The sequence below is a fragment of the Strix uralensis genome, chromosome 11 (assembly GCF_047716275.1).
Source record: "Strix uralensis isolate ZFMK-TIS-50842 chromosome 11, bStrUra1, whole genome shotgun sequence".
Taxonomy (NCBI): Eukaryota; Metazoa; Chordata; class Aves; order Strigiformes; family Strigidae; genus Strix; species Strix uralensis.
The window spans coordinates 2,919,209-2,934,397 of record NC_133982.1 but is presented as its reverse complement, the minus strand read 5'-3'; the positions used below and the strand labels follow the sequence as shown (position 1 = coordinate 2,934,397).

Here is a 15,189-nt window from a genome sequence, read left to right as displayed (position 1 = left end):
AAGATCAAAGCAAATATTGTTCAAAAAGCAACAGACAACAAAGAAAATGGTATAAATCTTGCACCTCCTATTACTTTTGATTTTGTATTCTTAGCCACAGCATCCGATGATTATTCACTCCTCAATTATCAGAGCAATGCTGGCAGATGGCAGAGAAAGCAAAAGCATGTAAATTGGGCAATAAAAATATAGTGAGAGTGAAATAGTGGGTTTTTTAAAAAAAAATAATGACCTCGGTGGCTCTCTCAAGCACAGTAACTGGTGTCCCTTGGCTGCAGCACCGTGCTATGTGAGCCTGTGCTGCAGAGCATTTGCATCTCAGGCTTAATCTCCTACCCGGATAAGCTGCTTTCGGAAAAATCACAAACTGAGAGATTTCAGGAGGGAAAAGGCCAACAGCTTCCCACCCAATCATATTTTTTTCTTGAGGTGATGGAGCTGTTCCTGTCGAAGTGTGAATAAACACCAGGAATTGTCTCCTGTGTAAGAGTTCAGGTAGAGCGTTGAGTAAATCTGCCTTGCTCGTCTCCTCCAGCTACGGTCCTGGATGTGGAGCTGAGTATAAAACCAAAGAAAAGCATGAAAGCTGAAGTCAGTGATTTATTTTGTGCTATAGTGTTGCTGTGGGTCCAGCAAATGCTTCATGCAATCCTAAAATCTGCTTTTCCAAGAAAGACAGATGGCCAAGGAGGGCTTTTCGTGACTTATCTGTTAGCAGCTTATACTATAAAGGATAAATTTTTCCCAGGATAATTTCCTCACTGGACGCTAGGGTAGAGATTTACAAATTCCATTAATTTTTAAGGTTGATCTTGATAAATTTCCAAGGGTTTTGAGCCAGGAATACTTGAATCCTGATTGAAAGATACGGCTCTATGAACTGAGATCGCTTGGCTGCATCTTCACGCATCTCCCTCCTTGTAGATCAGGAAAGGGAGAATTTTATGTAGTAAAATGTAGTATTTTTACATAGCCTGGCAAAAGCCCTGGCTGAGGGGCTGCACCATACCCGGCATGCCATGCTGTGTTCCTGGAGGCTACCTTCTTTACAAAGTGTTAGGGGTATTTCAGCCATAGAAATCTTTCCTACTGGGATGCTACCGGATGGTACTGAGCTGGTGCTTGGCAAGCTCCATCCTTGGGAGGGACCTGGCTCATTCCACTCTTTAGAAGTGCTTCTCAGGACTCTGCTCACCTGGTTTAACAGCTCTCACCGCATGCGAGTAGTAGTAGGTGCCAACTGTCTCTCGTCTCTCCTGTATCTCTCTTCTCTGCTCTCCATCACTAGCTCTAACTGGTGGTCAGCACTTTCACCTCTTGTGCAGTTGAGTTCTGCTTTCTAGAAAATGCTACCCATGAAGTCGTGTGCTCAGTGATACCCTACATCTGTGTGTACTCACAACATGTACAGTGTTTCCATCTGTATTCTGTATTGCAGGTTTGGGACCAGCCCTTTGGCTTGTGGCTTTTCTGGGTCAGGATTGCCACAAGTAACAAAATTTAGGGACTGCTTATTCATATTTATTAGCAGAGCCCGGCTGGATGTTGCAGACGATGGAGCAGCCTAAGATAGAGCAATGCTGGTGCATATTGGTTTGGGTACAAACTCAAGTAGGTTGATGTCTATGCAGACACATCCGTTGTGTCTTGTGATGTTCACATGAAGACGAGTCAGGCAGCCGCCATGTGCAAGCTGGTTTCCGTGCCAGTGAATAGCTTATTCATACAGCTTCTGCCCCCAGCTACGACTTTCCAAAAAAGCCTCTTTTGATGTGCTGCTCAGCAGCCAAGGGCTGCTGGCTAGACAAAAGAGAGATCACGTGCGACCTTGTGAAGTTGATCATGTGATGGCTCACCAGCTGCACTGGTGTGAACCTGACTGTTTGGTTTCTTGACTCTCAAGTCAATGATTGTGTGTCACCAGCTAGTAAGTAGAGGTCAGGTCCACCAGAAAACAATGCTCCTGACCTAAGTCAGGGGTATCCTAGAGCAGCAAAGACCAAGAGCATCTTCAGCAAGAGCTGAAACCCAAGGTGCCCCAGTGTATAAGGTGGCTGCTGAAGGTACAGTTGACTCCAAGGTGCCTTTAAGGCTAAAGGGCTTCCTGACAAGACCAAGCCTTCAAAGTTCACTTGATTTTTTTGGCTAGCAAATAGCCAAGGATTAGCCTACCTTGTGGGGAGACAAATACAAGTGGGAGGAATAGCTCCTGGCTGTGGTCAGTTTTGCACCTAAGCCGGGAGAGCTTTCCTGCAGCAGATACATGGAAAGCCTTGGTTAGACAAACAACACCAGAAATACCTTCTGAATATGCCCTCCTTCAGCAGAGGCTCTTAGAGAGACAGACCTGGGTAACAGAGCGGTCATTTTGTTCCAACATCTGTATTATAGCCGTGAATTGACAAGCATCAGTCCAAGTATCTGCCACCAGCTGATCCTAAGTACGCCTGAAGAGCCAGCAATGAAGGAAGATCTCTTGTCCTAAGCCATTCAGAGGAAATTCAAGAAGCTCTTCAGTGCAGCACGTAGCACTGCTGCCTGCTGGGACCAGTCATTTGGCCATAGTTATCTCTTGACAGCATGGGTGGGTGAAATACAGGAAAAATATTTGGTCCCCTCTTCATCCAGGAGACAACTCCAGAGCCCCGGCTATTGCCATTTGCCCACATGTGATGCTTTGTGGTGTTCCCTGGCAGGGGATTTTTCTCGTGCAGAGGCTCGTCTTGACATCTGAGATGGTTTCCCATCCAGACGAGGATCTTCCCCTTCGGAGCTTCTTGGAGGAGTCCCTCAAACAGAAGGATCTTGTGCCAAAAATGCCTTTTAGTCCTTACTTTTAAAAACTGGAGAGGTTGCTGTGATAGCAGAGGAAACGCTGAATGGTAGTAGATCAAGAATTGGGGCAGAGCAGAGAGGTGGTGATAATAATGGTAGAAAATCCTTCTTCTGGTTTTTGACTCAGTCTTCTGCATGAGCCAGGGTTTCACTTGCTTTGCTCTACTGCAAAATCTGTACACTAGAATTGTTTGTGCAGTAGATATGATACATATATTTAAAAAAGAAAGTGTACGTGGCAACCTCTGCATTGCTCTGGCGACCCCCTTAGCCTGCCTGCCACGGTCAGCACGTACCAATGTGCTTTAAATGGCTTTGAAACAGTAAAAAAGGGAGTAAATTCCCCCACAAAATAATTTTTAAAGAAACAAACAAAGGACTGGAAGTGATTAAAAGGTTGAAATTACTCAAGAACAAAACTATATCATGGGGCAAATATTTTAATAAGTCGTTTTTAAAAGCAAGTAGTAAGTTTGGGCTGGATGGAAATCACTTTTATGGTTTTTGAGGTTGTGTTTTTTTCCCAGTATCCATCTGTAATTTATGTGTGATCATCACCTAAATGTAAGAGCAACAGGAACAAGAAACCCTTTGATGGTTTAGGCAGTTTCTTTCTTTCCCAGTGGCAATTTTGCCTTATGTGCTGCCATCTCCTGGCTGGTAGAGAGCTTAGTCCAGGGGTGAAAAATAAAACATTGAAGAAGAGTATATATGGTAAATGTGACTCCCCTGAAGCCCATATTTTATATAATTTTATTTTAAATATTTTTAATAGAATAAAAATAAAGGCTTAAAACCACAGTGCATTCAGCTGAGACATTTAGGTGATGGGAAAGCTACAGGAGATATTTGACTTTTGTCTCCTGAATCCTTTCATACAACCTGGTTCCCTGCTTTCCTCATGCTGAAAGTCTCTCCTTCAGGAGTCCAACTCCAAAATCACAGCTGCAATTGGGAAAAAGAACAAAAATTGCTATTTTATCTTAAATAGAGCAAGACTGTTTCTGGGCTACTTCACAGAATCCCGTTAAGTTGAATTATTCCAAATTCATTTCACCCATAAAATGCTCCCAGGGTGTTTTAAATGGTGGCGAAAGCAGAGATCCTTTGTATTAAAGCTGCAAAATCTCTTATTTATAAAGGGTTTATTCTGACGTGTCCTTGGCACAGGCTTTGGTTTTCTTTTCTGTAAAGTCCTCAACAAGAGTTGGAGGAGAAAGCTCTGCTGGGACAGATCCATGTGGTTGAAAGTTCATTTGGTGCCAGGAACACCACAGATCACTTTGTCGTGGCTAACATGGCTCTTCTGGGAGGGAGAGCTGGGCTGCCCAGACCATGGAGCAGTTATGCAGGCTGAATGAGGAGGACCCATGGCTTGGTGCACACTGATTTTCATCATTGGTTGCTCAAGGAGGAAGAAGGTTGGACCTCAATGTAGAGTTGGAGCAAGGGAAATGCCTTTCCTTTTTAGCTGTTGTTAAAATATTTCTCTAGTTGTAGCTCGCTCAACAAGACTGCAGGTTTTCACCTGTAGGCAGATAGAAATAAAGACATAACAGATGATATATCTAATTTTTGCTAGGGGAAAAAAAAAAAAAATCAGCTGGCATCCCAAGAGCTGTTTCATTTTTAAATGCTCCATGCTTGGAATTGTTACAGACAGTGCAGCGATTCACCTCTGGGGAAGGCCAAACGAAACTGCACAAAACCATGTCTCAGGGAGAGATTGGGAAGCTGGCGGCCGCACAGAAGAGCCTGGCTCCGGACGGGAGGTAGGAAACATGACTGGAGATGGAACGTGAGTCCCCCCTATGTCCTTCTTGCTATCATCTCCTTGCTGAACCAGCCCAGCTCCTCTGGAGCTCCACCAACCAAAGCCAGCATGTGGGTTACTTGTCCCAGCTTTCCTACATGACTGTGGACATGCCCAATTAGAAGAGGAGTCCTGCTCATATTGCAATAAAGTTTTGATAACATGGGCCAGACATCCCACCCCAAACCACCCACTTGCATGCATGAAACTTAAGTTTCTTGCCTTTCCTGAGGACGAATAGCCTGGGTTCCCTGGTAGAAGTTGTGTGGATTTAACTCCCCCTCAAACACCATGAAGACCCAGGAGATTCAGGATAGTTTTGGGTCAAAGGACATTTTCCTAGTTAAGATGGTTCCTCTTTCCACAACTTATTTCCAGGCCTCAGCGAGCCAAGATGAGGTTCTGGGTGAAGGGAAAGCAGGGGGAGAAGAAGACCCCACGGGAGAAGCTTGCTACCCAGTCTGAGCTGCTGGAGCTGTACGCAGAGCAAGAAACCCCCGGCAGGGAGGTGATTTCTGGCTTGCAGCTTGGTGAAGGTAAGTGGTGGGGTGGCATGGTGCCGGTGTTGTACAGAGCTGAGAAATTGCATTTGCTGTCATTGCAGAGGGAAAAGCGAGTATAAATCTGGCTCTACACTACAGCCAAGCATAGCCCAATATATAGGTGCTTGGGTAAAGACACAGAACCGAGGAAGGCTGGCTTATCCGTAGGGTTAAGGTATATGTAAGGGAGGGTTGTGTACGATAGTGTGGTCTAGCTGAGGCTGCTGTGGGAAAACGGGTTGGGAAGCTGCACAAATTGAATGTCCGTGCTGGTTCATGTCTCTCGAATTCATGGACGGCGTCAACCCAAACCAGTGGCAAGTAGGTTGAAGAGTGGGATCCAAAACAGGTCTCAAGAAATTTCACTAATCCTTCCAGCAGCCATCTGGACATGGATAGATGTTTTCCCTCTTGATGGACGAAATAATCAAGGGAGAAGTGAAATTTAATCTTCCTATGAGTACCACACAGTGTTTTTCTCCTTCACAGTTTTATTCTGATGCCCATCTCCCTGTTTTACTGGCAAAATTATTTTTTCATCTGCTCTTCAATCTCTTTCCCCCTTCTTAATTATTACCCATAGAGTTGGGTCCTCACCACCTGACCCCGCCACGGAGTCCTGAGCTGTCCGGTATCTACCGGCGGGAGTTTAAGGAGAACAAGGAACCTTCTCCCAAAGTGAAACGCAAGCGCAGTGTCAAGATCAGCAACGTGGCTCTGGAGCCCGTGCAGTGGCAGAACGACTCGCTGCAGATCATAACCAGCGCTAGCGACTTGAAGAGCATGGATGAGTTTCTCCTGAAAAAGGTAACTCCTGTCCTCACTGCTCCAGCTAAATCATTAGAGAGCTCGAAGAGCAGACAGAGGCAAGAAAGTCAAAATTATCCTGGGGGCAGCAGTAGCAATACTAATAATTCATCTAAGGGTGCACAGCATGCACCAGGGCAGGTCTGGGAGACAAGATGGGCACGCTGTGCATGGACCGTGCAGTCCTTCTGCATGAGCGCAGCAGCTTCAGTGCTTCCATTGCTTTGAGCTGCCCCTGGTGTCATCAGAAATAGGTGACCTAGGAGGGCAGAAGTTGAAGGCTGCAGGGAAATCCTCGTGTTTCGAGTTTTCATGCAGGAGAAACATCATCTGCCCACTGTGGAGCAGCTGCTCGTTAGTGCTGCTTCATCTCACACAGTGCTCTGCCGTAGCAAAAGTGGCATGGGTGCATAAACCCCTTTGGTTTCCCAGATGAATGAACTGGATAACGAGGACAGCAAGAAGGACACACTGGTGGATGTCGTGTTCAAGAAAGCGCTGAAGGAATTCCGACAAAACATCTTCAGCTTTTACTCCTCGGCATTGGCGGTAAGTGACTGGATGACAGGTGAGAACTTCCACCTCCAGGAGAAACATCCAGAGATGCTCTGGGTTCTCCTGGTGGTGGACACATTGCCGAGCCTTCCATTCCTGGTCTGCTCATCCCAAAGGATGGATGCTCTTCCTTTCTATTCAGTCTCATGAGCTGTAAATTTGGACTAACTCTTTCTCATTAGCCAGCTCTCAATATACATTGAGTGGTGATTTCTGATCTCCTTGTTACGGCGTGCTCCCAGTCAAATGGGAGATGACAGAAAGTCAATAAGCTCCTATTTGCCACCCAAAGTGCCTGGAAACCTTTGTTACTTTGCAAGTGCTGGAGACGTGTGAACAACACAGAGCTCTGCTCTTCTGCTACTTCTGAATCTGAGCCATGATTGTTACAGCTTATGATCACAGTGATCAAAAAAAGCTATTTTATTGGTGAGATTGTACAAAAAGTTCCCTCTAAGACTTAACATTCTCCTGCTCTGCGCACTGAGAAGCCACCCCACCGAAGGTCATGAAACAACTCTCTATTAGATGGTGCTTTTTTCCTTCTTTTAATCATGTCTGGACTTTCCCTGGGCAGTTGGAAGGCGGTCAGGCTGAAATAATTGGAGCAGAAAAGGCAGTCTGGGGTGTATAAAAATTGCTTTTCTTTTTGCTTCTGTTTCCTTAAAAGATGGATGATGGGAAAAGCATCCGCTATAAGGACCTCTACGCCTTATTCGAGCAGATTCTGGAGAAGACCATGAGGCTTGAACAGAGAGACTGGAGTGAGTCTCCAGTTAAAGTCTGGGTCAATACCTTCAAAGTCTTCCTGGATGAATATATGATAGAGTACAAACCCCTGGACTACACTGCGGTGAAGGTAGTTGACACTTTTCTTAAGACCCTTGAAGATTTGTGAACTCTCTTTCCATGGGGTTGTGCTCTCTGTAGACACATGGCAACCTCTGCTGTATTCTCCTCAGATTTAAGCTGAGGTGGACAACATAAGCCAGCATGCAAGGCGTGATTCATTGGTTGTGTTTCACTGGGCTCAGCAAACCCCAGTTCACATCTGGGCTGAGCTGGGCCTTGGCCAATGCCAATGCGTAGATGCTGTCTTCAGGGCAAAGCTGCAGCCATCTGTGGATGGTTGGAAAGGCAGTTCCTGGTGCTTTGTTTTTAGATTTTGGGGTTTTATGCAATCCTTGAAGGAAAACGAAAGAGATACAAGGTTTCTTAGTCTCTTGACCTCTTCCAAAGTGACCACATAATTCACATCAGTTGGGTTGCAGGGGAATGGGACATGGGCAGTGGCTGACCTCGGGGTAGGTAAAGTTTTTAGAGCAGTCAGAGCTTGCAGTGTGCCTTTCACAAATCTGATCTCCTTGCTTTCTGTTCCATATTGTCTGTGAGGACAACCACGGGGTCTCAGGCTGGGCTTGAGAGATGGAGTTTATTGTACAAATATCCTACCTTCTGGCTCTTCTGCTCTGAGTCCTTCCCAGCCTTCTCTCCAGAAAGGTTTTATTTGGAGCAGGCTGAGCATCAGCTCTGGCTGCAGTGCTGTGCCATGTATTCCTTGGGTGTCTTGCACGAGATGGGAGAGCTTTAGGTCACTGATGCTGGACTTGGAGTTAGAGCAGCAGCTAATCTCAACTCTGAGATGAAGATGAGGACAGTTGTCCAGGAGATTCCTGAAAACAGGGTGGTCCATAGGAGAGTGACTCTCCTGGGGCTGCAGGTGCACCAGAGGATGGGGCTGGAAAGCAGTAGGCAACGTTAGATATGAGCCCTTTGTATGCTTTACATGGGGAAATTGCCCATAAATACACTTAAATCTCTTTCTAATACTAGGTGCCAAAAACAGAACGGAAAAAGAGAAGAAAAAAAGAAACAGATGTGGTGAGTTGAGCACTCTGTGCCTGCGCATTAAATAATTAATGTTCTTGTGGCCAGAATGACGAGCAGTAAGAGACCCGAGATCTGAACATCACACTGTAATGAACTTGCAGCCTTGAAAGGACATGCCAGGAAGATGGACGAGGTGGATTTGGTTTGCTTGATCAAGGATCATGTCCCAGATCAGTCAAGACAGTAAATGTAATGTCAAGGGTTATTATAGAAGAACTAAGAGCGAAACAGGAAGTGTTGTTCTGGGTTTCTGCATAAACTTATAGTGTGTGGTTTACATCTCTAATATCAGAGGTGTAGGAGATTACATCTCCTTTTTTTCCTAAAGGGTATGATAGTACTAGGAAGGATGCAGGTGCAGAGCAAAAAGGGGCCATGGATGCATACAAGACCTTCTTAACATGGATAAGTTGACCAGCCAACCTCAGTCAAACACAGTTTCTAACCTGCTTCGTGATGGTTTGGTTCCCATACAGGCTGGATGTCTGTTTGGGTTGGCTGTGGGGTTACTGGCCTGAAAAGGAAACAAAAATAGCAAATAAAAGCAAATAACACCTAAAAGTTGGAGAGCTCTCCGTTTTGCAGCAGACTAAGCACCCATTTACTTTTTCTCACCACCCAACTTCTGTTGTTGCAGGTGGAAGAGCACAATGGACACATTTTTAAGGCGACCCAGTACAGCATCCCCACCTACTGTGAATATTGTTCCTCCTTGATCTGGATAATGGACAGGGCTTCTGTTTGTAAATGTAAGCATGCTCTCTTTGGTCTTTTTTCATGTGCTTGTATCACAGTGATGAGGTTTCGGATTTTGAAAGCTGTTTGCTGCTGTTTCCTGCAACCCCACTCTCAAATAACTGGGTTTTTTAACATTAGAAGAGCTTTTGGGGTGGGTTTCTAAAGTCAACTAGTGATTCCATCCCAGCAGTCGTTCCAGTCCTTGTGGCACAGTTTGTTTTGTGCGTGAGAGCTTTGCGTTACACATCTTATCCCATAAGGCCGTGTGGACATCCCATAGAATGGAACCATATTTAAGTGTTACGGTAAGAAGGATGGTAAGTTGGGTATGGCAAACGTGCCCTATGTGGGTCTCATGACCACGGTGAATTCATTTGGCTTAGCCTGTTAGACCTCCAGGCACATGAATTTTTGGGGAGATCAGGAAAATGGAGGAGGACTGATGGGAAAGGTTGATCCATCGCTTTGGTTTTTTCCAACATTTCTTTGATTGTGTCAACCCTGGAGTATTTCAGGCTGATATCCAGTGCAGGAATAATACAGATTAGGTGCTATTTTGAACCTCTTAGAGGGTGTTCATGTCTGATGGCTCAGTGTGACTTACGGATTATTTTCCAAGTTGATCTATCAGGGGTTTTTTTAATGTTTCAGGGACTTAAATCTGAGACCTTTAAAATAAAAGGCTTCATTTTTTTTTCTGTTTGAGTCGACCTAATATAGACTTGGCCCCTGGAAACTGCAAACTCAACGTGTTTTTGACACGCTAGTCCTGTGAGGAGCTGCTTAATTCATATTTCTCCAGTGATCTGATTTACTGCATTGTTAAATACTGTTTTTCTTTGTTGCAGTATGTAAATATGCTTGTCACAAGAAGTGCTGTCTTAAAACCACGACCAAGTGCTCCAAAAAGGTAAATGTGTCTCATTCTTTTTCTTTCATTAAATACCTTTCAGACGGTGATCCCAAACTTGTATAAAAAAATGTTTGCAGGCACAGAGCTTGATATAATGCTGGAAATAACTCTCTTTTGAGAAGGAGCTTGGACCAGAGATCCCTGGAGGTGTCTCCAACCAGTGCTTCGGTGTTTGCATGTATTTTGGGATAACACAGCGATGCATCACTATTTATCTGCCTGGTCATGCAGCAGACGTCGCAGTGATGTTCCCTGCCTTGTAACCACACAGAATAATAGAAAGCAGCCTCATTTTATAGTTTTTAAGGACTTGGAAATGTGGGGTTATTCTTAAATGTAGGGTTATTCTTGGAAATAAGGGTTATTCTTAACCCCACTGGTCCCTGCTCAGGCTCATGGTGCATTTCCCAAACAGCAGCATCATTACAGCTGAGCGAGGAAGGGTGAGTGGAGGATGCTCAAGCACTCACCGTCCTCCTTAGAGGGGAATTAAATATTGTTTGCTGGGTTTAAGGGTATGGAGGACAGTGAAGGAATGCAGCCGTTCACCCCGTCTAACAGGGAATCATCAAGATTTGGTGTTTTTTCTTTTAAATAGTTTATTTTTTGCCCAAAACAAGCCAGGATAATAACATGTGCAAAGCTTTATCAGCTCCCTGGGAAGCTTCTTGAGGAAGAACAACCTCTATAATACACAGCCTCTGTAAAGCTGCATGATTACATTTTTCCCAAGAAATAATCAGAATATATACATTGAAGATATTTTTTTTTTTAATATAATTGTATTTTGAATATATATAGTATTTTTGCTGCACTCTTTCCCTTTCTAGCAGTATTTCTGCAAGAGCTGAGAACGCCTCATATGAGTTTCTGCTCTAAAATCTGGGAAGTTCAATGAGATCTCTGATGATTATTTTTCAGAGAAGCTCAGAGATGTTTGGAGCCTTCTCATTTCTTGGGGTTTCTCTGCACAATGAAGTTTTTGTGCTGTACCCAAGGAAGCGAGTTCATCGTTTCTCCATGGTAGCTTTCCACTTGGGCAGTTGGAGGACCTTCTCTAGGAAGCCTCTGGCTTGTCTGTGCTGGGTGGGTTAACGTTTTTAGGGTTGTTTTCAGCAATGGGGAGCCACCATCAAACCATCTATTATGTTTTTGAGGAAGAGGTCTTTATTTTCTGGCTACGGTTGATTTTGTAACTGTTACCCTTGTCCCAGACTGGATCTGTTTCTCCAGATCTATTGTGAACTTGAGCGAACACCAAGCTTATCTCTCTTGATTGGCCATAGAATTGCTTTCACCCACGCTTGGTCCTCATCTTAGAGGACCAAACATGGGTTTTGTGGCATCGCATTTGCTGATGGTTTTGGCAGCCAAGCAGGCTGGTTGAACAGCAGGTGATGAATTTCAACTGGTAGCTGGGACAGAATCACAGAATTGTCTAGGTTGGAAAAGACCTTGAAGATCATCCAGTCCAACCATTGAAGTTCCTGAGTGTTTTTTTCCCTAGAGTATGAAACAACATGGGCATCTTCCCCACATCTTCTCATAAGGTTGAGAAGATCGATGAAAGGATGACATTGAATGGGAAAAGCAAAGAAGCAGGAGTGGTTATAAGGGGAGCTGTGTCCTGGGTCATGGTCACCACCATCTTGCTGATGACTGGGTTGCAGCATGTGCCATCTCATGTTCCTTTTGCCGGGGCCAGGCATTTGTGTCAAAATTTTACTGGGTCTTTTGACTTTTCCCACCCGGAATCTTCTGTGCAGGAGGACTTTGCTGACGTTTGAATTTGTTAGATATCAAATCTCCAGTGAGTGTTTGCAGCCAGCAAAAGGGTTTTTCCTGACAGATGTAGATTTTTTTTTCATGCTCTTATTTTGGCATCATGTTTGTTCACAGACATTTTGTCATTGCCAATGCTGCGAGTTGATCTAAGTACCTGAGAATCAAATTTTCCTGTTCTGCTTTGTGCATCCTCTTTGTGAAGTGAAATTATCCCTGGAGATCATGCCGGAAGAGCATGAGGTGCAGGAGGACCATGCCCAGCTGCGTTGGCTCTGCCAGGCTGAGAATATAACCACAGTGGGATGGTTAAAGAAAGAAAATCCAAACTTTTATGACTTCAGGTCATAATTGGTCCAGAGACTGATTTAGCATTGCAAGATGTACTTTGCTGGCTGTCCTGTCCTCATTCGTTAGACTAACTTGCACATCACCTGGATCAGCTGAAGAAGTCTGAATAGCAGTCTGAACTGCACCAGCATTGCTTCCTAAAAGGATTTTAAAAACCTTTTTTTCCTTTTCCTCTTCAGTATGATCCTGAACTCTCATCTCGGCAGTTCGGTGTGGAGCTCTCCCGGTTGACCAGCGAGGAGCGAGCAGTGCCCGTGCTGGTGGAGAAGCTCATCAACTACATCGAAATGCACGGGCTGTACACAGAGGGTATTTACAGAAAATCAGGGTCCACCAACAAGATTAAGGAGCTGCGACAAGGACTTGATACAGGTAAAGGAATGAAAAAAAAAACCCACCCCACAGGGAGAAAAATCTCTGCAACAGCAAGGTTGGATGTAAGGAAGGTGGGATGCTTCATTGGGGTGAAACAAGGGAGCAGTCCTGCCTTCCCCAACGGTAGGCTGTGCAAGTGATGCTTTCACATCTCCAACCAAAGCTCAAGTCACCAACTCATGCTTTTTTGGGTGCAATACATGAGAAATTAATTCTAGTTGAGTGAAAGCACAGCCTTGCTTACACTGTAAAAATTGATGCCAGCAAGAAAAGAAATCCTGGTCCCACCTAAGATTACTTGCCCTGGAAAATGCATTTTTCTCTAGTTTTAACATGTGGAGCTGACATCAGGTGCTGGATTTCTTGCCGTTAAACGCAGTGTGGTTTTGGGGTGGCACATGAACATTTTCTCTCACAGAGGAGTACCTTATCATAGAATGGTTTAGGTTGGAAAGGACCTTTAAAGGTCATCTAGTCCAACCCTCTGGCGTCACTAATGGCTTCACACTGACCGTTGCCTCTTGGTTTTTTCTTTTTACCTCAACCTGCTGCCAAACTCAGACATTGATAATGTGAATTTAGATGACTATAACATCCACGTCATCGCCAGTGTGTTCAAGCAGTGGCTCCGAGATCTGCCCAACCCTCTCATGACCTTTGAGCTCTACGAGGAGTTTCTGCGGGCGATGGGTAAGGAGTCTCCTTCACTATCCTATTCCCTTGGCGGAGGGAAACGGTGGCAACTTTTAGTGCTGAACTTTTTATTTACTCTTTGGGCCCAAAGCAGCTGTTTTTGCTAAATTATGGTTTCAAAGCCTGATGTTTTGGCTATAAGGGGTTTTTTATGCAAAGCCACGGGCAGTTCAGTCTCGCCCTGTGGTGGCGCACATTTGCGTCACAGTTCAGCAGATTTGAGCCCAAACCGTTAGCCAGAAGATCCATCTTTTAAGTAGTAAAAGTAAGTAAGCATTAAGAAGGTATGGTTTTAAATAGGAGGAAGAAGTAGAAGCCGTCCCTAAATGCTGGTGCTTTTTCCACAGGCCTCCAGGAGAGGAAGGAGACAGTGCGGGGAGTGTATTCAGTCATCGACCAGCTCTCCCGCACCCATCTCAGCACCTTGGAGCGTCTCATCTTCCACTTGGTGAGGTATGTTGGGCCAGGGCAGCTTTGGGCAAAGGGCAAGGGGAGGACGCTCAGGCATCCTTCGTACCAAAATAGCTGAGACTGAAAGCAGGTGGGCAAGGGAAAGGGAAGAGCTTTCAGGTCCACCATGTCTTCCAGGAGGTGGCCGCAGAGCTGTTTCTGCAAATGATGCTTGTATCAATGAGCAACCTCCACAGTTCTCTGGTCACTCGTGGTGCCTGTGGGTCCATGGTGCCTCTCACCACTGCAGGGACAGGTTTTTTGGGTGGAAAATACCAGTTCTTTGCCTGCCTTGGGAACACCTGAGATGTCTTCAGGTTTGGCTTTCTCCATCGAGCAGAGCAAAGACAAGGGCAGAGGAGCGTGCTTGCTAGCAGAGCTAGATTGCACTATAGGAATGTCGTCTCCTATTCATCCGTGGCGAGGTGTAGAGGAGGTGCCTTCACCTCTGACTTCTCTCTTAATCCCTATTTTGTTAGGATTGCCCTCCAAGAAGAGACCAATCGCATGTCAGCCAATGCCTTGGCCATCGTCTTTGCTCCCTGTATCCTCCGCTGCCCCGATACAACGGACCCGCTGCAGAGTGTTCAGGACATCAGTAAAACAACCACGTAAGAACGTGGTGCTGGATGATCCAGCTCCATAACCATTACCATGTCACCACTCACACCTGATAACCCTTAGTGCGGTCAAATGGCTCAAGAATAGAGTGCTTTAGCATGGAAATTATAAACACGTATTCAATGCACCTTCATGAAGGTATTTCATATTCTCTCAATCCCAAGGAGGTTGTTGAATGGGGATTTTAAAGTGATGAAGGATCCATAAGAGCAGATTAACTTGCACTCCTGCCCGACACATCTCAGCAGGAAAAGGTGGAGCCTGTGCTGACGTGGTTTTACAGTTAATCCCATTTGTGGCAAGCAGATCTTCATTCTTACTTAATTTTGTGAGTTTTATCTGAGGAGGTGAGCTTGTTTGGTCTGCAGCAATATGAATAGTGTGTACTTAGATCTCTTTAAGGTATTTGACATAATTGCAAAGGTTTTACAGAGAAAAAATGAAGCACTTGCCCAAATTCAGGTGGCTCATATTAAATAGATTTAAAAATAGATAATGGAGACAATGATAATAATGGAAACCATCCAGTGAAGGGCTGGGCTTCTGAAAGAGGTGGTTTTACCCCCAGTAAGTATTAAAATTGTGGAAGACCAGAACATTCTTTGAGACCCAGCTAGTAGGAGCACTTGTCTTTCAACAGGATTTCTTCGTAGCTTCTCCCTTAGACTTTAGCATAGCACATCCTCTAATTTTATTATGCAGAAATGATTATTTTTTTTCCCCAAACACACTCCTGACAGCATTAAACAGTCAGCTCAGCTAAACAAGCTTGTTGCAGCATTACCGTGTGCAGGCGAGTTGGTAGCAACCTGCCTTCCCCAGGT

The 15,189-nt window shown here is 44.9% G+C and overlaps 1 protein-coding gene across 9 annotated transcripts in view; it reads left to right on the top strand.

Annotated features, from left to right (window-relative positions):
- Positions 1-15,189, top strand: part of MYO9A (myosin IXA) — a 190,100-nt gene that overhangs the window by 168,130 nt on the left and 6,781 nt on the right. For all 9 annotated transcript variants that reach the window (XM_074880273.1, XM_074880274.1, XM_074880276.1 and 6 more), the window contains 12 exons: positions 4,495-4,607; positions 5,027-5,184; positions 5,774-5,997; positions 6,430-6,546; positions 7,223-7,411; positions 8,386-8,433; positions 9,080-9,191; positions 10,029-10,090; positions 12,406-12,598; positions 13,163-13,291; positions 13,642-13,747; positions 14,224-14,355. In XM_074880273.1, coding sequence (XP_074736374.1) covers positions 4,495-4,607; positions 5,027-5,184; positions 5,774-5,997; positions 6,430-6,546; positions 7,223-7,411; positions 8,386-8,433; positions 9,080-9,191; positions 10,029-10,090; positions 12,406-12,598; positions 13,163-13,291; positions 13,642-13,747; positions 14,224-14,355 — 1,583 coding nt within the window. The remainder of the gene's footprint in view (positions 1-4,494; positions 4,608-5,026; positions 5,185-5,773; positions 5,998-6,429; positions 6,547-7,222; positions 7,412-8,385; positions 8,434-9,079; positions 9,192-10,028; positions 10,091-12,405; positions 12,599-13,162; positions 13,292-13,641; positions 13,748-14,223; positions 14,356-15,189) is intronic.